Consider the following 25,618-nt stretch of genomic DNA (forward strand, 5'->3'; position numbering starts at 1 on the left):
GACGTCAAAGCCAATAACAATGCTGTCTTGAAAGACAATGTCTTAAAATCAACGTCCACTAATGGCTCGAACGGGGGTGCTGAAATCACCTCCAACACCATGGCCAAGTCCCATGACGGAGCTAGCGGTCTAGAGACCGGCAAAGTCCTGCGCGCTCCTTTCATAAATCAAACTAGTGGGTGTTGACCCACCGACTTGCCACCAATGCCTACGTGGCATGCAGAGATCGCGGCCAAAAACACTTTAATGGTCGAGAAGGCTCTGCCCTTGTCAATGAGATCTTGTAGGAAAGATAAAACCGTGGTGACAGGACACTGAAATGGAATCTCGTCCGTAGTCACACACCATCGTTCAAACACTGCCCATTTGCGACCTCGTTGAGGCAGCTCTTGCACTTTGTATGGTTTTAATCACATTAGGCGGTAGACACGTGGCATTTAAATTGTACCATTCAACGGCCAGGCCCATAGCGCCAGCCTCTCTGGGTTGGGGTGGAATATTTCCCCCTTTGCCTGAGACAGTAGGTCCCTGTGCAGCGGAAGCTGCCACGGTTCCCTGTACAACATTTCTATTATATCCGCTAACCAATGTTTCCCCGGCCATCGGGGGGCGATAAGAATTAGCGATAGACGTTTCTCCCTCACCCTGGCCAGGGTGGGCGGAATTAACGCTATGGGTGGAAATGCATAAAGAAGAACATGATTCGGCCACTCGTGCGCCAGTGCATCTACTCCGAGTGGAGCGTTCAGCTCCCGGAGAGAGAAGTACAGAGGGCACTGAGTTGTGTTGTGTGACGTAAACAGGTCCACCGATGCCCTGCCGAATCAACCAAATCTGATCGATCACTTTGGTGCTGAGCTTCCACTCGTTGTAGAGCGGGTCGCCCCGAGACAGCAGGTCCGCTGCCAGATTCTGAACTCCAGGGACGTGTGTAGCTCTCAGAGACGGAAAATTATTGTTGCTCCACAAACTCAGTTTGCGTGCAAGCATGTGTAGCGGTCGGGATCTTAGCCCCCCTTGTCTGTTCACATAGGCTACAACAGTTGTGTTGTCCGTGCGAACCAGAACGTGATGCCCCTTTAACAGGGGTAGAAAGTGGTTCAGCGTCAGCCAAACTGCTTGTAATTAACAGATAATTTATGTGACGCGAACGGAGACTCGGGTCCCACTTTCCGTTTATTGTCCGGCCCTCGTGTGTCCCTCCCCACCCGAGGAGGGATGCGTCTGTTGTTACAACTTTCCTGACTTGCACTGTGCCCATAGGCACCCCCTCTGTCAGAAATGTAGGATGTCGCCATGGAATTAATGCCATGCACGCTTCCGTTGTCACTCTCACTTTTCGACGAGCATGACGTGCTGGGTCTATTTTGAGAGATGCTACCCAACGTTGGAAGTCTCTCATGCGCCCTAGTCGAACAACCACCAACGCTGAGGCCATCAGTCCCAATAGTCTGAGGCATACTTGGAAGGGAACAACATAGGTATGTGCCAGACATAGGTTGAACTTGTCTATTCTTTCGCGTGACAGATGCGCTCTGAACGGGATTGAATTTAGTGACAGGCCTAAATAAGAGATAGTTTTGTAATTTAGACTGAATCCCAACGCAGTGAGATGCTCTACGAGCGCTGCGGTATGTTCTTTCGCCAGTGTTTCCGATTGGCATGCCACAGCCAAATAGTCTACAAAAGTAGCAATACGTATTCCTTTCCCAAAGCTGCCTCCGCGCATTTTACAAACGTACGAGGGCTTAGTGATAGCCCAAATGGGAGTTTCACGAACTCGTATGCCACCCCCTGAAATGCGAATCTGAGATATTTGCTGTGGGGTGGGTATATTCCTATGTGATAATATGCGTCTGTGAGATCCACCGTAGTGAACCAGGCTCCCGGGCGCACGAATCGTAGTAGGGTTGGATATGTGAGCATTCGAAACGTAAATTTTCTTAAGTATTTGTTTAGAGCTCTTAGATCCAGTATTGGTCTGAGCGCTTGTGTTCCCTTTTTCGGGACCAGAAAATATCTTCAATAGAAGCCCGCATGACTTAGCCTGACTCTCGCCAGACCCTTGTAGTTCCACCATGTTCCACCAGAGGCGTTTCGCTGAGCTCCACACAAGGGTCTGGACTCGAGGGCAATCCAAACTCCTTCCAGGGAGCAAAAGATGATGAACCAATCAGGAGCGCCGAAGCGAGTGTTTGATTCAAACAACAATGGCGGCATGCAGCGAGGAGTCTTGTGCTGACATTGATTCTGCTATTTCAACCGTGTGCGTGTGAGCGCTTTGCGCTCCACTGGCACTTATGAGGCTCATCTCTCCCGAGAGCGTGCTCGAAAGAGATGTTTTATTGCCTGTGCACGTTTTGTTTTGCAACATTGAGTGCTTTATGTTTTTCAACATTTTTGGGGCATGAGGGGAAATCTTTATTACTTTTTGGCAACGAGAAAAATGAGCACAATCTTTTATTAAAATTACTCGTGTACAAACAATTTTTCGTTTTACAAGACCGGGTCCCTTGGACAGCACAGGCCCTGTTAGCCGTTTCAAACACTTGGGTTTGCCACACAAAATCCCAGGCTGAACGTGGGATGGAGGACGAGGGCCAGTGAACAGGGGGGCTCCCGTTTCCTCCGTGAGACCTGGCGAGGTCAGGCAGTCTTCTTCTTCCTCCTAGCCCCGGGTTGGGGTGGGGAGCAGACTGATCGGCTGGCGGGGCTGCAGGTGTGCCGGTCTTCTTTCTCCACACCGGCTTCACCTCCTGCGGAGCGCCCTGGGTGGGGGTCGCTACCTGCAGCCTGGGTCGCTTCTGAAAACGATAGCCTGAGGCTGGGCGTGCAGCCGCCTGAGCGAAGATCTGGCGAGGAAACGCAGAGGGGCCTGGTTGTGGCTTTCTCGGCAAGCACAGATGCAGGGCCTCATCATCTCTCTTTTTCTCCTCGCATCGCTTTTGCATGTGCGCCAGAGCCTCGCCAAAAATGCCGTCAGAGACAATGGGTGCGTCCATTATGGCCTCCTTCTCCCGGTCAGAGAGGTTAGCTAGGTTCAGCCAGCGGGCCCGCTCTTGAACCACCATCGTGGCCATGGCTCTTCCAGCAGCCTGGACGGCGCATCGGCGCAGAGATAGATCAATGATGACACAAATCTCATCCCACTGGCTTGGACCAGGGTTCGTAGTCATTTCCTCTTGCATCTCCGCCTGGTGGCCTGTGAGAATCGAAATGACGTTCAGGGCTCTCGCAGATAACACCGCGGCCTTGTAAGCTCTCTCAGACAGGCTTGATTGCAGACGGTCTGCTTTGGACGGCAGTGTCGGGTTAGCCGCGGTAAGGCGTCGCAGGTGTAGGTGCGCTGCAACCAGGGGCTCCATTGCGGGCATGCGGAAAAGACCTGCCTTTTCCATTCCCTCTAGGTCCAACACAGAACCACCCTGTATCGGCGTCTTGAACGTGAAGGGCTTATCCTTCCATGTGATAGAGAGCTCCTCCAATATGAACGAACGTTGTGCAGTAGGCAGCCTCTTACCCTCATACCGCGACTTTGCAGCCTCTGTGGTAACTGTCGGCCACGGGATTGCTAGCTTGTCAGCTGTGCGTTTGCACACGTCCTGCAAATCCACACTGAGCGATGGGGAGGATGGTGCCTCCTTCTCCGAAGCCTGGGTTAGTGAGGAGTTAAGCGCCTGGGCACTCGGTAGGAAAGGTGAATCGTCGAAGTCGTCCTCATCGTCTGAGACGAGTAGGTCCGAGTTCCCTTCGAAATCGTCACCATCCTCTGACTCCACTTCCTCCACGTCTTACGACAGGGGGTCGTAGGCATCCATCTGCTCGACCCAGCTCTGAGCAACCGTGGTGGGTTGTGGTGCCAGTGACATTGCTGTCTGCTGGGAAGTAGCTTGGGTGATGTTAGCCATCGACAAGAGAGGGTCGGCGCCTGTTATGCTAACCTGGCGGGCTAGCCAACGGCGCAAGCTTTTCCCTGTTAACCTGACACAGTGTTCGCACGAGCCTGTGTTGTCTAATGCTGCCTGGGCATGTTTCACCCCAAGGCAGGTAGAGCAAGCCGGGTGCGTATCCTTGCTGGATATTTTATTCCCACAAGCGCACAGACGGCCCACGTCTTTGCTTTCGCCTTCCGTGGTGGGTATGTGTTGCATTGCTGCAGCCATCTAGCTTGGTGTGCTAAATGCAGTTGCGAATGGGGATTAGCTGGTGTGCTAAGCTCCAAGAACTCCTGGTCCGTCGTAGAAAACGTTAGGTTGACCAAATTAGCCGCGAGGCTAGGAGTAGATATCCGTTGTTTGGTTACAAGCCGGATATCTCGACAATGCCTAGACTTTGCAGTCAGAGGTTCGCCTCTTGGTGGAGTGTTGCCAGCGCCCGGCGATGGAGCTAAGGGCTCCAACTGAGGACAGTTTAGCTAGCTGCTACTCTACCGAAGTAGGGATGTCGAGAGATAGCTTCTGGTGTGAAGCGAGAAGAGGATTTTGAATGACGAAGTGACGATGTGCACTCCCATATAAAGAAGGGCGGGGGCTGCCTCCTTGGTCACATGCGTCACAGGTGCCAGCCAATGGGGCTGGCGTAATGATATAAGGCTTCTGAGGAATACAGGCTGGGGCGTATCCCATAGTGAGACAATGAAACTGTGGCAAAGTGGATGGTTTGCTATACATTGCAACATGACGACTACGCCATCTGAGGCCCTTCCCCTCAGAATATGAGTTCTTTAAGACTGGTTAATGGGTTAAGCTGCAGGCAACACAGGTTCGGGGTCACAGAAAACCAGAGAGGCATGTGTCCAAAAATAAACTCTTATTTATTCACATTAAAAACAGAGTGAGTGAGTTCTCTCCAGTGTGGGTTCGCTCAAGTCATGTAATACTCTCCAGTGTGGGTTCGCTAACAGCAGTAGTAGGCTACTCTCCAGAGTGAGTTCGCTTAAGTCAGTAGAGGTGACTATTCAGGGAATGAGACACTCGTGAATAAATAGGACGTCAATGCACAGCACTCAGTTGTCACAGCAAACAGTGTAAATCACAATCACTTCAAGCAGGCTTATGGTGACAATTATGACACGCAGTGCAACAAGCTAAGGATAGCCTCCACAACCGAACTGAATTCGTAGTCACTCGGTAAGCAACCAGCAACACACCTGTTGTCACTTCAATTAATCAACTTCGTCGCGGCTAAACACAGCCGACTCACAAACGGAATGAAACAAACACCAAAACAGAACAAAACAAAACAGCAGCGTTCGAACTGGAACCAAGATGCCTTGATGTTGCCGCTCAGATGTTACGCCCGAGATCTGCTACACAAAGAATGTACAATTAAAACCCATGCAAGCTACATATTAGTTTAAAAACGGTTAACGTGACCTACCGCTCAGATGTGGTCAGTTATAAGGCCCATGTTCAGCGACTAGCTGCACTCCTAAAACCCCAATGTTTGAGTTAGCCTACTGAATGATACAAACGTAACCTACTACAAACAATGCCACAATTACCTACCAGGAAGTCGGCGGGCACACAGAACCGGCCAGAGGAGAGGCCAATACTGGGAAACGGTGAAGGCTGGAGTCAGGTAAACATTGTGGTGTAGCTACAACGCTAGCCTTCAACATAGAAGCTAAAACCTTAAAGCCGCTCCCACGTACTGATTGGCTCACCTCCAATTGCCCAGAGCCACTCAGAAGGGCACTGCCGAGCTGTCTAAAGGGGCGTGGACCTAGTCCTGCTACAAAACGAATACTTGAAAGAGAACCATTTTTTCTCCTTTATCTAGAATATTTGTGCACCTACCGTGACATCGCTCAGCATGATAACAAATGCTGACACATACCTTTTTGTCATCGCAGGGAAGGATATCTTACTCATTGCAAAACTTCTCTGAAATGTTTGATGTTGGTCTGGTGACATTGTCAATTTAGCTGTAACTGCATGCAAAATGGAGGCTACAGGGATTTTGCATGTTTTTTGAGTTATGAGTTTTTTCATTACACCATTGGGAAATTATTACAATAGGTTTTCTTACATGCTTTTGGTGGTATAAAGGTTTTTTTATAGCATTATTTGGTTTTGTTATATTATTGGGTTATTACATTATCAGCGTAATTTCCAAACTGTTAGTAGCTCTACATTGATTTTGCAAAATATTCAGATACAGTTAATATGGTATTAAATGGTTTTGTTTCTTTGCATAAAACACTGTCCTGCGGCTTATACACAATGTGGCTCATACACAGGGAATTACTGTACAGGGCTGCACCCAACTGATGCATGGCTTTCCACAGTTTATATCATATCTCACATACAGAGTCGTCTGCAAAAAGAAACAAAGAAAACATCACAATTAGTGAAAAACCATATCCGGGCCTGACCAATGAATGACCAGGTGGGCTGAAAAGGCTGTTTTCACCAGGAGATCTTCATGTTTCCAAACAAGTCCCATCTGTGTAATTCACCTTATGCACATGGTGGTCATTGTAAACTGAAACGATTAGACAGAATACACAAACCATAGGATTGTTGTATTAAATGAATTCACCACAAAACCACATTAATGGTATTTGGTCAGTGTACCATTTAGCCTTCTTTTGGTTCACTTTACACAATTGCCACCGCGTGAATAAGGAGAATTGGTCATATTCTTGTCTTTCTATATGGATGCATTTATTTATTAAAATAACCTTATACATTTGTATCTCTGGTTACTTAGAGTTTAAAAGTCTTATAGCGGTAGGGAAGAAGCTATTGCAGAACCTATTGTTCTGCACCTAAGGCCTCGGTAGCGCCTTTCTGAGGGCAGGAGGGAGAACAGTTCATGGTTGGGGTGTGTGGGGTCGGCAATGATTTTTCCTGCCTTTGTCCATACATGTAGACTGAAACTACTGGTTCCTTTGATAAAGTCATTGTGTTTTACCTCTCCTATTATGGCAGGAAACACAGGACATTATTAACATGGCAAAGACACATCTTCTTTTCGGTGCTTTCATCGTAGCATCTTGTTTTCTCCTCGGTGCATCAGAAACAACAGGTATTCAATTTAGTTTATTATACATGCTCATTATACATGCTCAGTGCACGGTACATTTTCCAGTTCCAGTTTTCCAGGTCACTCAAGAGTTAAATTATCTTTAGAGTGCTGACCAAATTATAAGCTACAATTGGAAAAACAGGGAAAAAGGCCAGGATTTTAAAAACCAGGATTTTTGAACACAAATGCACAATCGGAAGAAAAGATGAAAAATCGTCAGTTGCCAAACATTTTGATGCAGCAATCCATGATGTAAATGCCCTCAGATTTATGGGCTTGGAAATTGTAAACCGGTCTCCAAGAGGGGGAGACCGCGAGAACCGCCTCCTTCAGCGCGAGGCTTGGTACATCTTTAATCTTAACCCCTGCATTCCCAATGGAATGAATGAGGAATTGTCATTAAGTTGTTTTTTGTAAAACATATTTTCTTGTTGCATTTCTTGTGTAGCTTCAATGGGTTTCATGTGTTGGCCATATCACACAGATGTCCTAAATTGTTCAATTATGATGAATAATTATTGTCATTGTGCTACTATTGGTTGATGAGTGAATGAGTTGTCAACTTTGTTCTATGAACCGACCACCATAGTGGGCAAAACTCCTCCCCAGACCTCTCATTGTTCCGAAGGCATTGAGGGTCATTTATCAGAAGGTGGACATTATAATAATGGACAATCCACTCAGCATATACAAGACATCAAATTACTTTTTAAGTCTGAGAAGATCCCAAAAGTTTCTAATGGTAAGTGCTGTTATAATTTACTTATAGTTATAGTTAAAGGAACACTTCACCGTTTTTTCATATTAAACTACGTTATTCCCTTAACTAAGACGAGTTGATACATACTGTACCTCTCACGTTTCAATGCGTGCACTCACTGGCTCTGGCGCGCGGCGCAACTTTGATAGCACTTAGCTAGCTCAATGCATTCATTAGGATCGAAACAGAGATGAAGTTAGAAGCAACCAAACACCTCCATGTTTTCCCTATTAAAATACAGTTACACGAGTAGTCACACGACCAAGTATGGTGAGACAAAATAAAAGGTGGTGCATTTATAAGCAGGTAAGAGGGATAACTATATTGTGTGGCGGAATAACATTGGGAGCACTTAGACTCTTATATAGTTATCCCTCTTACCTGCTTAGAAATGCACCACCTTTTATTTTGTCTCACCATACTTGGTCGTGTGACTCGTGTAACTGTATTTTAATAGGGAAAACATGCAGGTGTTTGGTCGCTTCTAATTTAATCTCTGTTTGGATCCTAATGAATGCATTGAGCTAGCTAAGTGCTATCAAAGTTGCGCCACGCGCCAGAGCCAGTGAGTGCACGCATTGAAACGTGAGAGGTATGTATCAACTCGTCTTAATTAAGCGAATAACATAGTTTAATATGAAAAAACGGTGAAGTGTTCCTTTAACTGAAATGCTGGCCAGGTTAATCTCATAAGGTGATTGAAAACAAAACACTTATATTCAAGACTCTGTCACTGTTATTATATGATGTTAGTGGTGAGAAGTCTCTGCTGGACAATATTGGTATTACAACCAGTGAAAAAAAGTAATGGCCTGGAGACCAGTGTTTGTCAAGATGTACTTTCTTTAAGAGCTGGGAGGACACAAAATCAATGTACAAATAGTGAATGTAATTGTATGAGCTTAAACCAAATTCAGTCAGGCTAAATTGTATATGTGTATTGTAATTATGTGTGTTTCTTTATTAGGCTGTATCCCAACAGACAAAGCAGATATCTATTTTTTGATTGACCACTCGACCAGCATTTCCTATAAGGATTTTCGGCATATTAAAAAATTTGTTTTGGAGCTCATATGGATGTTTCGTATTGGCCCACACAAAGTACGTGTTGGCCTAGTAAAGTTCTCTAACAGTCCAAATCTGGAGTTCAGACTGTCTCAATACACAGACATAGAGTCTTTGGAGGATGCTGTGATTGCTGTCCACCAAACTGGCGGGAACACCTACATCGGACATGCTTTAAATTTCATGAGTCCACTCTTTAAAGAAGCTATAATGGACCGTGGCTATGAGGTTCCCAAGTACCTCATTGTAATAACAGATACAAACTCACATGATAATGTTGAAGCGCCAGCAAAGCGGCTTCGCCAGCAGGGAATCACCACCTATGCCATCGGTTTGAAGGGTGCCAAGGAGAAGGAGCTGGATTACATTTCTGGTGACCCTAAGAGGAAGTACTTAATTAATAACTTTAATGGCCTCAGACCAATGAAAGACAATATTGTGAATGACATATGCTCTCAGCCAGGTGAACAAAATGCGTTTTTTTTTTATTATTATTGCCAAGATGTTATGTGAATCAAACTAGTTTGACCCATCTTTAATTCATATTCCACAGCATGCAAGAACATGCTGGCTGACGTCCTATTCCTGGTGGATGGCTCCAGGAGCATTGACTCGGACGAATTCCACAAGATAAAGAGATTCATCAACGTGATGATTCAGCGCTCCATTCAGATCCGACCAGACGCCGTGCGTGTGGGTCTGCTGCAGTACAGTGGAACCCTGAGGGTGGAGTACACTCTGTGCTTCCCCCAAACCCTCAGTAGCTTTTTGCAAGCGGTAAACTTGATGCGGCAGCTGAGTGGGACCACTCTGACTGGCGGAGCACTCAGCCTCACCTCACAGTTCTTTGACACCTCGAAGGGCGGGCGTCCCGGCGTCCCAAAGATCCTTATCGTCCTGACCGACGGAGATTCACATGATGATGTTGTGAGGCCTGCACAAGCTCTGAGGGAGAAGAACATTATCATCTACTCCGTTGGTGTGGAGAGCGCCAACGTGACCCATCTGAGGCAGATTAGTGGCAGCCCGGGCAGGCTGTTCGTGGAGGCAAGCTCTGATGCCCTCCAGAATTTGGAGAGTGACATTTTGTCTAAGATCTGTCAGCCCGACAAGCCTGACACAACTTACAAGCCGGACACTACTGACACTACTGACACTACCGACACTACTGACACTACCGACACTACTGATACTACCGATACTACCGACACTACTGATACTACCGACACCGACACTACTGACACTACCGACACTACTGATACGACCGACACTGACACTACTGATACTACCGACACCGACACTACTGATACTACCGACACCGACACTACTGATACGACTGATACTACCGACACCGACATTACTGATACGACTGACACTACAGACACTGACACTACTGATACGACTGATACTACCGACACTACTGATACGACTGATACTACCGACACTACTGATACTACTGACACTACCGACACTGACACTACTGATACTGCTGACACCGACACTACTGATACTACTGACACTACCGACACTGACACTACTGATACTGCTGACACCGACACTACTGATACTACCGACACTACTGATACAACTGATACTACCGACACTACTGATACCACCGACACTACAGACACTACTGATACGACTGATACTACCGACACTACTGATACTACTGACACCGACACTACTGATACTACTGACACTACCGACAGTACTGATACGACTGATACTACCGACACTACTGATACGACTGATACTACCGTCACTACTGATACTACTGACACTACCGACACTACTGATACGACCGACACTACTGACACTACCGACACTACTGATACTACTGATACGACCGACACTGACACTACTGATACTACCGACACCGACACTACTGATACGACCGACACTGACACGACTGATACTACCGACACCAACATTACTGATACTACTGACACGACTGATACTACCGACACTACTGATACTACAGACACCGACACTACCGACACTACTGATGTGACCGACACTGACACTACTGATACTACTGACACTACTTATACTACCGACACTACTGATACGACTGATACTACCGACACTACTGATACGACCGACACAGACAATACTGATACTACTGACACTACCGACACCGACACTACTGATATGACCGACACTGACACTACTGACACTACTGACACCGACACTACTGACACTACCGACACTACTGATACTACCAACACCGACACTACCGATACTACCGACACTACCGACACCGACACTACTGATACTACCGACACCGACACTACTGACACTACCGACACTGACACTACTGATATGACCGACACTGACACTACTGATACTACCGACACTACTGATACTACCGACACCGACACTACTGACACTACCGACACCGACACTACTGATACTACCGACACTACTGATACTACCGACACCGACACTACTGATACAACCGACACCGACACTACTGATACTACCGACACCGACACTACTGATACAACCGACACCGACACTACTGATACTACCGACACCGACACTACTGATACTACTGACACCGACACTACTGATACTACCGACACCGACACTACTGATACTACTGATACTACCGACACTACTGATACGTCCGACACTGACACTACTGATACTACCGACACTACTGACACAGACACCATTGACACTACCGACACTACTGACACCGACACTACTGATACTGATACTACTGACACCACTAAGTAGTTATACACTGTCTATCCCTTTACCTTATTCACTTTCCCTCTCTCCATCACTCTCTCTCTCTATCCATCTCTTTCCATCACTCCTTCTCTGTCACTTGTCTTGTTCTCTTTTTTTACTACATCAATAGCCTCAGGCAGTTATGCTGGAGTCTTGTTAAAGGGACCCTATGCAGTTTTGGCAATTTCTTCACTGTTTTCTCACTTTTTACTCACAGTCTTCTGCATAAAGCTCCCCCTACAGCTTCATAGTATACTTTACAACACTCCTTGCTTGATCAGTCTGCCGTTTCCTCTTTCCCTGTCCCTCTGACTACTGTTTACTTGCTCTCTGCTTATTGTCACCGGCTCTGCCATGATACATATCTGAGAAAATCCATCGTTACCTTGTTGTAGCCAGTGCCAGAATGTATGTGTATAGTGCCGTAGAGCCATTTGTTACATCATGGGACTGCAAGACTTTCTGACTCTGAGGTCAGCAATTAATAAGGGGGAAGCAAGATGGCCACCATTCAACCCGGAAAAAGTCATATAACCATTCAATGACTCCGAAGCTGTTGAGTTAATGTAGATTAAGCCAAAAATGCATAGTTCCTCTTTACCTAGAAAAAGAAGTAACTGAATTATTTTAATAGGTTTATTTAAGATTATATTGATATGTACTTCATGCTTTTTAGATGCGAGTCTAAGGCCCTGAGTTTGGCGGTGGAGCGTGAAATGGTAAACTATGTCAAGGCTGGGGCTCTGAAAAGGGCGAGACCTCTCTGGTGAAGTGAATTTGAATAAACCAGTGACATGCATCCTGCTTTTAACTCTGATCATTTTATCGGCAAATAAATGGCAACATACCTTCATCATAAGAATGGGACATTCTGCTAACCTACATGAAAAACTAAGCAGGACAGTAGGCTATAAAATACGTAGGAGATATTGGCTGCAAGACATTAACACTAGAAGCGCCGCGCCCCTCTGACCCACTTATACCTAGAAGCGCCGCACCCCGGTCATTTGACCGCTTTGACGACCTACTAGAAGCGCCGTGCTGTTGTGAACTACTTAAAGCGCGGCGAGGCGGTCAAAAGACCGCTGAGTCCTTAGACTGGGAGGCTGTTACTTACACATAATGACAGCTAGATGGCGCTTCGTGCACGAATCAAATCGTTTGAATACATTTGTCAGACTGTGTTGTCTGTGGTTGTTTCATTATAGTCAGGTAGAACTTTGTGGAATTTGGGCATTAGTGTGACATAAGATACTAATGCAATTTTTTTGCATAAATTGATAGTTTAGGGGGTGTCCTTTCAGAATCTGATGGGTGCCGCTCCGGCACCCTTGAGCATTTTCTTTAAAATGACATCATCTGCCACACCCCTTTTTTATCATAGAAAGTCGTCTGAATATACATTAACATATAAACCCATCATGTATGGTATCAAATTAAAGCTCTTCTCATGCAGGAATCAGCTTTGACCATCAAAAAGATGAAAAAAAATAGTTCAGGTCCCTTCAGAGAACAAAATACCATTTGCAAAGTGACCTTTAAGGTCAGATTACGTTCCTTTTTGCCGCATAATAGCTAACTCTAAATCATGTCATATTTTGGTATTAAATTGAATAAATGATGGAACTGCCATTTAGCCTAATACAGTGATTCTTAACCACAGGGCCGCGGCCCAGACTTACGGTGATTCTTAACCAGAGGGCCGCAAAAAATTTTCAGTGTTGCACCTGTTGGCCGCAAGGGCTGCGGTACTGGGTAGATTATCAAATGAAGACATCAGAGATATGTAATGCATGAGACTTAATTCCATTCACCAGAGATGGAAAAGTCCAGCTTCAGAAAGTAAAAGTCCTACCACATATCTGTGCCAACCACTCACTCAAACCAGCTGATTCTATTTAACACAACTCTTCAGCCAGGTCAAGCAGCTAATTGATGAGATCACCTGTTAAGTGCCAATACATGATTGGACTTTTACTTTCTGAAGCTGGAGTTTTCCACCTCTGCCATTCACCTTGTGGGTATATCCGTATCGAGGATATGTACTGCAAATGCTGCTAGCTACGTTAGCACATTGTCGTTATACCTATGCACTCACAAGAATCCTTACAAAACTGCTGGGATTCTGACACTACACATTTCACTAAAGGGGAGACTTGCCCAACGTGTTAGAATGAATGGATGGCCAGAAGTTCATCGCCAGAAAGCTACCATTAAGTGAATCCAGCCATGTCTAAAAACAAATACCGTTAACGTAACGTAATGAAATTGCACTTGTGAAATGTCTACCAATAAATACAAAAACGTGCGCTTTTTGGATGTGAATGATGAATATTAGGCTAAATGGGCCCCGGGCATTATATGTCATCCAGATGGGTGTCTCTCAGTATGAAGATGCACCGCCACTAAAGTGTCGCCTCCAAAACACTCAACATCTGCTTCAAGACAACCAAGGACCGGCATGTTCAGTCCATAGGCTCCACCCAATGGGTGGACTTTAGCTGTTCCTCCCCAAAGTGTTCTCTAAAGTGAGACTCTTTGATGGTGGTGACCTCAAACCCAGTGTCCCAAAGGCAGCTTGTCTTCACTCCAGAGATCATCAGGTCAACCGTCCAGCAGTGACCAAATGCATTTTGTTTCAGGAACTGGTCGACTTCAGTGTCAACACAGTCTGCCAGCCCACTCCTGATCATTGATTAACCAGGGGGCCTTGGTTTGCTCTCTGGTGGAGTATTCTGTGCACTGTCTGCCTCTCCTGGAGCATGTCTTTGCCGGGTGACTTGGCCATGACTGTTGACTGGTGTGACCGGACTCTCCACATGTGTAGCAGATGTACTGCCCTTCCTGGTCTCTTAATGGCTCTCTATTTGGGTCACGAGGTGGTCGTCTGCTTCAGGGATCCATTGCAAAGGTGATGAGCAGTGTGCAAATAAAAAATCAACTTTCAGTGGAGGATATGACAGCGAGGGAGAAATGTCTGATTGAATGAATGTTCTTTGGAGGAGACATTTGATGTTTGTGATGTGTACAAGGCCAGCCTGGCAACATGTTCTTGATATAGTTGCTTTCAGAAATCTGTGATAAAGTACTACTTTGTTGTCTGTTTGATTAATTGGTGAGGGTTGATACAATTTGTTGCTCAGCCTACCATTTCAGAGGTGTGACCGTACCAGATTTTACAGTTACTATGTTCTCTGGAGGGATAATTTTTAGCATTTTTTAAATTGACATCATTGATTTGTGTTTGAGAAGAGCTTTCATTTGATACCATACATGATGGGTTTTATACAGTAATGTGAGTCTAGTTCTTTTTTTATGGTCAACAAAATTATTATGTCATTAAAAACTTTTTTTTTTCATCTTTTTGATGGTCAAAGCTGATTCCTGCATGAGAAGAGCTTTAATTTGATACCATACATGATGGGTTTATATGTTAATGTATATTTAGACGACTTTCTATGATCAAAAAGGGGTGTGGCAGATGATGTAATTTTAAGGAAAATGCTCAAGGGTGCCGGAGCGGCACCCGTCAGATTCTGAGTCTACACCCCCTAAACTATCAGATTATGCAAAAATATTGCATTAGTACCTTATGTCACACCTATCCTGGGGTTCTACCTGACTAATCCAAACGGATCCATCTCAATCGATCTCAATACGACTCAACCAGACTGTAAAGGACTCAACACGCTACTTCATATTCCAGGCCTTTACGTGGCGCTGTTTCAGTTCACCAAATCACCAAAAACGGAGAGGAAGAAGTTGTCGAGGTGAAAACTTTCTACATTTTATGAGTGGAAGGCTAGAGCATACCTGCCAAAAACTCCCGTTTTCCCCTTGTTTCTCTCCTATCTTAAGGTCATCTCCTGCCGCCCTCCCGTTTTGTTGTTTCTCCCGAAAAACTCTCGTAATTTGCATGGCCATCATACTTCATTCGAAAATCACTGATCCGTTCATTTTCTGACAACAGGTTGCCATACACCTGACACATAGCATACGTAATCACTTACTTTCAATTTATTTCAACCGTTCTGTCAACGTAAACCCAAATAAGGAAGCCGGTGCAGTTCACAGCCGAGTCTCGCAAGCAAGCTAGTTGTTAGCCTAGGCTACTCCAGAATTGGCTGTTGTGAAATGGTTGGAAATGTAATTGATTAACACATCACAAACTGTTCTTGAGCGTTGGTAGCCTAACTTGTGTTTTCGGAAAACAATCTGACTTGGAGTTTGGAGTTTTGGAAGTAGGCTGCAGGCAGCAGTTGGATAGGCTGCATAGGCTCTAGGTAAGGTAAAAACAACGACCGAAATGCAGTAACGTTATCCCGTTATTTTGAAAGCTAAATGTTGACAGGTATGGGCTAGGGGTCGAGGATGCGTCTTCCCCCGTCCAAACGAACGCTAGAGGGCTGCGTATTCGAACTTATGCACTGGGACCGACTGGGACCCGGTTTCAGATCGATTCGTTTTAGGGCTATGCGTTTGCAGTATTCGTTTGGACGAACGGCCAAAACGAAGCAAAACAGCTGCGTTTAACCCAAAACTCGTCTCCGTCTGGACAAGGCCTCAGATCTCGCCCGGTAACAAAACAAAACGATTTCCTGATTGGTTGAGATTTGAGAAATCCTATTTTCTGATTGGACGATAGGTTAGTAACAAAAGAGATGCTCTCTGAGCTGAATGAGCACACAGACAGCAACTTTGTGTGACACGTTTGTAAAATATAACCATAAGAAATGTTTGTGCAGGCAAGAATATTTTCTCGGAGTGAGAAATACCATGTGTGGCGTGTGAGCGGGTGAAGTCATTGAAATGCGTGTGTCTCACGCTCAATGCCTGAGACTTGAGAGCCCTGTCTGTCTGTCTACGACCAGTGCCTAGCCTGTAAGTTAAACGCTATTTAGGCTACATAGCCTACAACTCAAGGAAGTACTATGTTATATATATATTATACACAGGTTTAATGAAGGCTATCGTTAGTCTAGCAGGTTTTTATGTCCATTTGGACTATCAGATAATGTATGGACATCCCTAATGGGCTCTGACAACATGCTAGCACTTGCTAGCCAAGCTACTGTAAGTTCATGCCAAATGAGTCTATGGTAGAACTTCACCTCTACCACAAAGTCAAGAAATGTGTGGCAGGGCACCATTTCCTTAAATGATACGTTATTTTATAGTAGGACTATTTAAGGTCATGCTGATAAAGAAGGTAATCCATCCATTGTATTTATGCACAGTATAATGGTTGAATTGGCATTAATTTAAAAGTTCAACCATTCAATCAAATGTAGTTTTATCCTCTTCTTCCCGGCTCTATCTCTGACAGGTTGTTGACTAGCCTACAGTCAGTGTGAATTAAGGTGTCAATAAATCAGGCATAAAGCAAAGCCTTAGCTAAAATGAATTTAGTCGTTTATTCTTTGACACATAAATCATTCCATGCCTTGAATATGAACTTGTTTTGATTGTGGTATAGCCCATTGAAAAGCTATAGGCCTACATCAGTTTAGCCTATTTGTAGCCTAGCCTAAACTACAAACTGTACAAAATGAATGGATAGCTGTCAGTTCAACTCTTATTTAATAATCAATTAGCAAGATGACATTGATATGATGCTGATTTTCCACCAAAATCATAATTTTGGTTGAGATTCATTGAAATCTCTATGGTAAATACACAGTGAATCAGCATTAGGCCTACAGTACCAACAACAACCCAACAGGAACATTAATGACAGTGAGGTTGAACATTTATAGTCTACATTGCCATTGTCGATAGAGCATCGTTCTACATACTGTAGCTCACTAGTTGATATTGAAAAGTCTGGATATATGGTCGCCCGGGAAATGTTGACATGGTGGTTGAATAGTTGTTGATTTATAGTTGATCGGTAAACCACGTTTGGATGAACTGTCTGGCAGGAGATTGTCCTGTGCAACAGTAAAGGAACACACCACCGTTTTATAAAATTCAGTTATTCACCATCTTCCCTAGAGTTAGATAAGTGAGCAAAAACATTTTTGTTTCATTGCATGCACTGTACAGTAGTCTGGCAGTGCCCCCGCTAGGTTAGCTTAGCATAGTGAATGGAATCCTTTGTTACAGTATGTTGTGAGAAAAAGTCAAATGTGAGTCTACAAAAAAAAACACATCAGTACTTTCTCACATGCCACAGCCTTTACTGTCAATGACCACAGCATGGACGATCTTTGCGACCAAGTAGCAGTGTTTCACCCGAATACACCATTGTGTAGCTTTGCAACAGCTATTCCATATTAACTTTAAAGCCTTCATATTTTGTAATCTTTCCGTTCTCAGTCACCACTTCATTTACTTCAAGGACACCACCACTCCCAGAGGTATGAACATAGCGACTGTGTTGGATTCTGCCTGTTGTGGGAATAGGGCAAGGGAATGGCGTCATCTGCTTGAGAAGCTGTGTAACACTGTCACTGGGGTCGGTCCTGGCTGGGACCAGTGTCTTGATCTCTTCTTGTTTAGGAGGGTTGCGTTGTATCACTGTTACTGGAGGTGACCATTTCTTCTCCGGAACAACCCGTGGAAGAGGTGTTTGTTGGGGGGCTCTTGGCTGAAGCCCTACCTCTCCCCTCCCCTCAAATCGAGCACCTGTTCCAGGCTTCACCTCAACAACAGTCTTGACTTCTTTTTTCACCTGTGGCGATGGCAGCTGAAATCTGTTCCTTAGAGGTGACGGGCTTCTCTTCACCTCTGCTGGAGAGGGTACATGCAAGCCCCCTCTCTGGTACAGCCCTGTTTTGTCGTTACCGACACCAGCAAGACCTACGCCAGCCTTAAGACCAGGACGAGCTTGTGCTGCCTCCCCTACCCGAGCCTCCTCTTTCACCTTTGCCTCTGCTTTCCTGATATCAGCCATCACTAACGCCATGCAGGTTCTGGTATCAGGATTGCTGTCCACCATTTTGGACACGGCTACACTGTAAGGATGGGCTGCCAGGGTCTCCTGGATTTTGTTGGGTGTGACGGCATAAGTAGGTAGTCTGACTCTGGCGCACAGCTCAGCGATGACCTTGCCCATTGCCCAGACGTCTGAGCGTTTGTCCCGCACACCCTGCCGCAGCAGGATTTCGGGAGCGGAGTAAGCCTCGTTGCCTATGTTTTGGGCCGAAGTCATTCCATTCTTGAAGAATTTAGCCAATCCTAGATCTATGATGACGGGGCGGTTAGTTTCATGTTCCACCTGTAACATTACACAATACCAAATGAAGTAAGGAAAGGAATTACATTGTGTAATTAGTTTGTGCAATGTAGCACTGCAGCCAGCACTGTACAAGCTGGAACTAGAGCATATTTTAGGTAGAAGAGACAGGTATTTAAAGGAACACACACATATTTTGGGAAATTAGCTTATTCAAAGTCTCCCTCAGAGTTACATAAAATGTTACATATCCCTCTCGCCTGTGTCTGCACTCTGCAGTAGCTCAGTGTGACGCACCCACTTAGCCTATACTTTAGCATAGCTCGTTGAGGTAGGCTAGTTGGTTCTGCCCAACTCCCAAAAGTTACAAAATAACTCAGCCCAAGTTGCAGTGCTTTGCCTGAATGAGAATACATCCTGGTGGTACTTATGCTTAGAAAATCACTGTGTCCCTTCCCTTTTTACATTGGTATTTGTAGCCTATATGTTGTAATTGTGCAAGTCACAGCATGTGAATGGGAAATGTTGGGAGTTCTTTTATCACTTTTGGGAGCTCGCCATCTCAATGAATTATGCAAAGCTAGGCTAATGGTGGGTGTGTCAGACTGAGTAACTGCAAGTACAGAGACAAGAAGAGTATCGTCTCATCTAACTCTGGAGGACACAGCAAATAAGTTAATTTCCGAAAATGTGTTCCAGCAGGCCACATACTGTAGCACAAAGACAGGTTTGCAATGACTTCATAATGAAACATGTCAATTGAGTTTGGTCATAATTTCCTTTCCCAAATTGTGCAACTCTTACCATGATGTTGTCAGGTTTAATGTCCTGGTGCACAATATCTTTACTGTGAAGATGAAACAGCCCTGCACACATGCCACTGATAATGGTTGCTCTGACAGTCGGGGTCAACTGTGGGACACATTTGAATGATTTAATGTCAAATATATACTGTAACTATGTATATACAGTGAGGAGCACATGTATTTGATACCCTGCTAAAACAGGAATATAAAATCATCATTTGACAATTGATCTTAATGCCTTAACTCAAAAAATTAGTACAAATCAAACCGCCAAGGACACCAATTTTCTTTGTGATTGAAGAATGTATCGTAAATAGATAAATGTTTTCCTTAAATGCTAGGGGAAGGAAGTATTTGACCCCCTATGTAACCCTATGGGAATTTAACACATAGGGTTAACATAGGGGCAGGCAGATTTTTATTTTTAAAGGCCAGCTATTTCATGGATCTAGGATATTATGCATCCCGATAAATTTCCCTTGGCCTTTGAAATTAAAATAGCCCCACATCATCACATACCCTTCACCATAGCTAGAGATTGGCATGGTGCTTTTTCCAGTAGGCCTATTAGCCTGTTTGATTTGCATTGAGCTCAATGAGCATCAAACAGGCTAATAGGCCTACTGGAAAAAGCACCATGCCAATCTCTAGCTATGGTGAAAGGTATGTAATGATGTGGGGCTATCTTAATTCCAACGGCCAAGGGAACTTTATCAGGATGCATAATATCCTGAATCCATAAAATAGCTGGCCTTAAAAAATAAAAATCTGCCCGCCCCTATGTTAACCCTATGTGTTGAATTCCCATAGGGTTACATTGGGGGTCAAATACTTACTTCCCCCTAGCATTTAGGAAGAACATTTATTTATTTACGAAACATTCTTCCATCACAAAGAAAATTGGCGTACTTAGCGGTTTTATTTTTACTCAATTTTTGAATTAAGACATTAAGATCAATTGTCAAATGACGATTTTATATTCCTCTTTTTAGGCAACTTTAGCATGGTATCAAATACATTTTCTCCTCACTGTATATTTATTTATTTGTAAAGAAATCATTTAGACAATAGCCAATCATTCTTATTACACAAGGACAAATAACAATGCTTCATTCACTCGTATATACCCGTATTTTAGATTTCTGAGCACAGAAGATTGTTGTCTCAAGTTCTTCGCCTGTGATGAATTCCAGAGGAATGTTCCATTTGGACTCCTTCAGCCATGGTTCTCCCAATAGCTTCACCACATTGTGATGCTGTGCATTGCTGTGATGTTAAAGGAGATCATGAAACAATCAGAAAATCAGAAAAGTAATTATCAATTTTGGAGGCAAGTCTTCATCCATTTCACCTGTTGCCAAGTGTGAAGGATTTGAAATAATTTTTGTTTCTCTAACCTCTAGGTGTACCTACATACAGTATGTCTACTAACATCCAAATTCTTCTCGCTTTTAGCAGAAGCTTATTCATTCATTCATTCATTCATTCATTCATTCATTCATTCATTCATTGTCAACATCCATTGACTACCAACCTCAAACTTAACTTACCGATACACTTTGCACTCTCTATCCAGGTCTGTTCTGCGGATGAGGCCGATTGGAACCCTCTTGATGCAGGCCCATTGGTCCTTGTACTTCTCCCTGTACACCTTCCCAAAGCAGCCCCCGGCTAGAGTTCTGGTGTCTTGCTGTGCCATCTGAACAAAATGGAATGGAATCTTGGAATCACAACAGAATAAAGTAAAAAGTAAGGAGATGAACATGAAGTGGGAGTAAGAGCCATATCAAGATATTGCGATTTAGGAATTCTCCCTTTTGTCAATTCTCAATGTAGGTATCCGTTTAGCGAAAGGGGATATTGGAGAGATAGATGTGCAGGGTTTCCTCAGCCTATAAAATAACTACATTCACTGCAAAAAAGTGAACTCTTACCAAGTGTTAAAATCTTCTATTAAGATTACAAAAGAAATCTAGTTAGTATTGTTTTTAATATAAAGATACTTACCTTGAGCTTTCTTGTAAGACTATTTGACGTAAAGATAAGATACATTTCCTTAGTTTACTTGTTTTTTATGCCTTAATTTAAGAAGATTTTAACTCAATTTAAATCAAATATTCTTACAAGAAAGCTCAAAGAAAGTGTCCTTATGCTAAAACCTATTAACTAGATCTTTCTTTATCTTGATATAAGATTGTAACACTCAGGAAGATGTCACTTTTTGTGTGTGTGTTGCTTTAAAAGACAATCCCAAACACAGGGAATACCTGCAAACATTTTAAAAAAGAATGTGTGTTTATTGTCGCTATAATTACACAGTAAGTGTAAAAACCTTGTTCTGCTAATAGGCTGATTGACGCACAAGGAAGGTCTTTGCTATTCAAAATATTCTGAGGTATAGAGATAAAGCCCCTAGGTGGAATTCCAAGGAACTGAAACAAAAGCTTACAAAGCTCTTGTTGTTGAACCTGAAAGGTGTGTGTACACAGCCATTTCTTAACATGAAAGGGGAAACCTTCCAGCTGTCATACCACCATGTTTTCCAGAGAATTATATTTTCCAGTTGGCTGATTAAGGTCATCAAACTTGACTGTTGAGTTGCTGGATGAAAGTGAAACTGTTAAACATTTGTCTGTCTTTAAAATGTGTCTGTCTTTAAAGTGTTTTAATTTTTTAGTACAACAAAAAGAAACTGTTGTGACACACTTGAACTTTGTATGCATATTTGTTTTATTTTCACCAACATTTTGGCCTAAGCCTTCATCGGCAAAACGTTGCTGAAAATCAGAGAACTATTGCATATAAAGTTCTGTCTGTTGAATTGAAATACCGTTGGTGAGCACCTCAAAAGGTGTGCTTTACTTTCTGTTAAAATGAATTATTGGTACACCATAACACTAGTCTCTTTACTAGCATTTAATGTGCTTAGTCCCTGCCACCTCACAATGTACAATTACTGCTGTCCCCATTACAGTCTTGTGACCGGAGGTATCTGTTGCTGTATAACCACGGTACTTTTGACAATACAGTCTCAATCATAGAAAGTAAGAATCATAGCAATTAATAAATCACAGTACAATCTAATAATGACAGGCATTACAAAAAATACAATTCAGTTTTCGAGTGACATTGCTGAAATGTACGTATGAGCAAAGCTTACCTCTGTCTGCACTGTCAGATGGCAGATATGTTTTGTGATGAGGACAGCATGAGAGGAAGTAAGCAAGTCTGGTTTTCCCCAGATAACCACACCTCTTTTATCTCATGCGAAACAGGCGTGGGCACAATCACAGTCATAGTGAGTATTTACCAGGTGGATGACACTACAAGGTGTCAGTACTGATCGATTTTATTTGAACATCTCATTTTGAAATGCGATACAGCTTTGCACCACACATTAACGACATAAAAAGTCAGTAAAACACAATAGAGCACTGAGGCTTATATCCATTGTGGTCTCTAATGGCCTGTACACGAAGTACTACACGATTTTTTGTCTTTCATGATTATCTTTTACGATTGACCATGTCAGATTAGGCGATCGGAGAACCACAAAATCTTGCCACATCTTGGTCGCAAGAGTAGCCACATTGCAAGATCATCGTAGCCTTCTCGTCGTGTGTCGTCACAGTGTCAGTGTCAAAACGGGAGTCGTAGGAGATTCCCCAAAAATTATTTTGATCGTAACGTTGTAGAATGTCACAGACAATAAATCGTGGGTCGTTGAACATGTCACATTACAAGACGCTTCTTCCCTTGAACGACATTCCCGAAGATTCGGACACGACAATGGAAATGTGTCGGCCACGACACAATCGTGGCAAAATCAGGCTGAAATCATGTAGTCTGCACAGGCCATAATAGGAAGGGGAAAGGGCAAGTGGCAGCAGATCACTCATCAATCATTACATCCAATCAATAAATTAAATAGTTCCATTCAGACGATACAGTAGTTTAAAAAAATCTACTATGATTGGCATCCATGATCTACTAGGATTTTTCAGTGCCTGCTTAAAACCTCATACACCTCTGACCATCTTGAGATTTCCTGGCAACCTGTTTCACAGACTAGTTGCTACGTACAAAACGTATACTCTCCATTAGATTAACAAAAAAGCTATAAAGCAAGTGAAATATGCTTTAAAAATTGCCGGACCGTTGTTGCACTCTCTCATCAGTTGTACTGCTGATTTTAACCACTTGATGGCAGTACATGACATCCAGATAAAGTATCTATTCTAAGCAAGGCACACTCTCCTCTGTTCCTCAGAGGATGACTTACAGGTTCTTGCTGGCTGATGAGACCAAATTAACACATATCAGCCGGCTGTTCTGTTTTCTTTCCCGCACACACACACACACACACACACACACACACACACACACACACACACACACACACACACACACACACACACACACACACACACACACACACACACAAAATGCAAATGTCTCCTTTGGCATGTGCAACATATCTTAATATGCTATTTACATCACGTTCCTTGTCTGTTCACAGACATCAGTTTCTTGAAAGTAATACTATATACAGACCATGTAAAAATGGAAGGCCAACCCTAAGACCTGGCATGATGGGTATAGCTGCCTTGACTCCTACTGTATCTGCATTCCAAATGAAGCAGCAACTTTTAGTTAGAGCAGTCAGTGTCTGTATCTCTATCTCTGAGTAAGCTAAGTGAAGTTGGTGAGAGGAGTCTCCGGTGGATCAACTCAGCATTAACTGGAGGCGTACTGTTTGCAGAGGACTTGTGCTGAGACTGTGATATTGATTTGTGCAGTGAAGAGCGTTATTTATGAAACCGCTATTACCTGCCCAAAGCCAGCCAGGATGCTGGGTGTGCTGCGTAGCCTTAAAGGGATTTCTTGAATGGCTGCGGTATTTGCTATACCACAGAGCGATAACACTGCCTGTGTGTGTGTGTGTGTGTGTGTGTGTGTGTGTGTGTGTGTGTGTGTGTGTGTGTGTGTGTGTGTGTGTGTGTGTGTGTGTGTGTGTGTGTGTGTGTGTGTGTGTGTGTGTGTGTGTGTGTGTGTGTGTCTGTGTCTGTGTCTGTGTCTGTGTCTGTGTCTGTGTCTGTGTCTGTGTCTGTGTCTGTGTCTGTGTCTGTGTCTGTGTCTGTGTGTGTGTGTGGTGTGGGCGTGTTTCTGTTTGTATGTATGTTTTTAGCTGAGCCCATGTTTTTTTTTTATCTATCAGTATTTTGATCTCTACATGCTTTGGCCTTTAAATGTAGATTGTCTTGATTGTCCAGATTCCAATGAAAGACCTGCTTGGATGTGTGGCGCACTGGTACCTTTAATGACATGCCACAGTCACTGATCGTGTATCTGTAGCTGTTACTGACCCATACTGTAGCTCCACAGTAGGCTTTTTTTAAATCCTCGGAGTCTGGTATGTCATGACTGTGACATATCTGAGTATTTTTCTATCGTAATGTCTGGATTAAACTCCTAATAGGACTGTTGTTATGGTACCACAAAATAGAAAAAAAAACATTATATAACCCCATGAGGAAACCTTCTGCAATACAGTGCCCTGTTGTTGTAACATGACCCTCAAGGCTGTAATAATCAGTAAAGGAACCATTCAAAGTAGAGGTTATCAGTTCTCTGATTATCCTTACGTTTTTTTATGGTATGTCCATTCACATTCTAACCTCAAAAAGTGCTTCTGTGCGCCTGCCTGAGTGCTTGGAATGGTGGAGTTTGATGCCTGAACTCATCCAAGGTCAATTACTCGTTTCTCATTGGGAGTGCAGTCTGCTAATCTTGTTTTTGGACCGTCAGGCTGTAGTGGGATTAGTGCTCTATTCTCAATTCTGTTTTTTTTTCCTTCTTCTTTTTTTTGTTCAGCGTAGTTCATGTAAGAGCGTCTGGCGTAGACATTAGGATAGGTTTGATGGTGGCATTTGCAAACCATATCAACCTTTTGAAATGTTTTTAATTAGCATTAATTGTACACACACAGAGAGAGACACACAAACACACGTATACACACATGGTAAGCTAGTAGCGTGT

General features: G+C 43.7%; 1 protein-coding gene, 1 long non-coding RNA gene and 1 pseudogene across 2 annotated transcripts; all 3 read right to left on the bottom strand.

The window, feature by feature from the left end:
• Positions 1–437: 437 nt before the first annotated feature.
• Positions 438–4,163, bottom strand: LOC134082402 (uncharacterized; annotated as a pseudogene).
• Positions 4,164–4,794: 631 nt separating this feature from the next.
• On the bottom strand, positions 4,795–5,600 carry LOC134082062 (uncharacterized). The gene is made up of 2 exons (XR_009939557.1): positions 5,508–5,600; positions 4,795–5,430 (listed from the first exon to the last, which is right to left on the bottom strand). It is a non-coding gene; the product is annotated as an uncharacterized LOC134082062 (long non-coding RNA).
• Positions 5,601–16,996: 11,396 nt separating this feature from the next.
• Positions 16,997–22,767, bottom strand: zmp:0000000881 (uncharacterized). The gene is made up of 5 exons (XM_062538606.1): positions 22,740–22,767; positions 21,130–21,278; positions 20,707–20,845; positions 19,578–19,685; positions 16,997–18,815 (listed from the first exon to the last, which is right to left on the bottom strand). The coding sequence occupies exons 2-5, from the start codon at positions 21,276–21,278 to the stop codon at positions 17,862–17,864; spliced, it is 1,350 nt and encodes a 449-aa protein (XP_062394590.1). The 5' UTR covers positions 22,740–22,767; the 3' UTR covers positions 16,997–17,861.
• Positions 22,768–25,618: the final 2,851 nt, after the last annotated feature.

The sequence above is a fragment of the Sardina pilchardus genome, chromosome 6 (assembly GCF_963854185.1).
Source record: "Sardina pilchardus chromosome 6, fSarPil1.1, whole genome shotgun sequence".
In the NCBI taxonomy this organism is placed as follows: Eukaryota; Metazoa; Chordata; class Actinopteri; order Clupeiformes; family Clupeidae; genus Sardina; species Sardina pilchardus.

Coding starts and splice junctions, on each gene's coding strand:
- zmp:0000000881 (XM_062538606.1), bottom strand. CDS start 21,278: ATGGCACAGCAAGACACCAGAACTCTAGCCGGGGGCTGCTTTGGGAAG. Junction 20,846..21,129: donor AGAGAGTGCAAAGTGTATCG/GTAAGTTAAGTT, acceptor TTAACATCACAG/CAATGCACAGCATCACAATG. Junction 19,686..20,706: donor CTCAGAAATCTAAAATACGG/GTATATACGAGT, acceptor TGTGTCCCACAG/TTGACCCCGACTGTCAGAGC.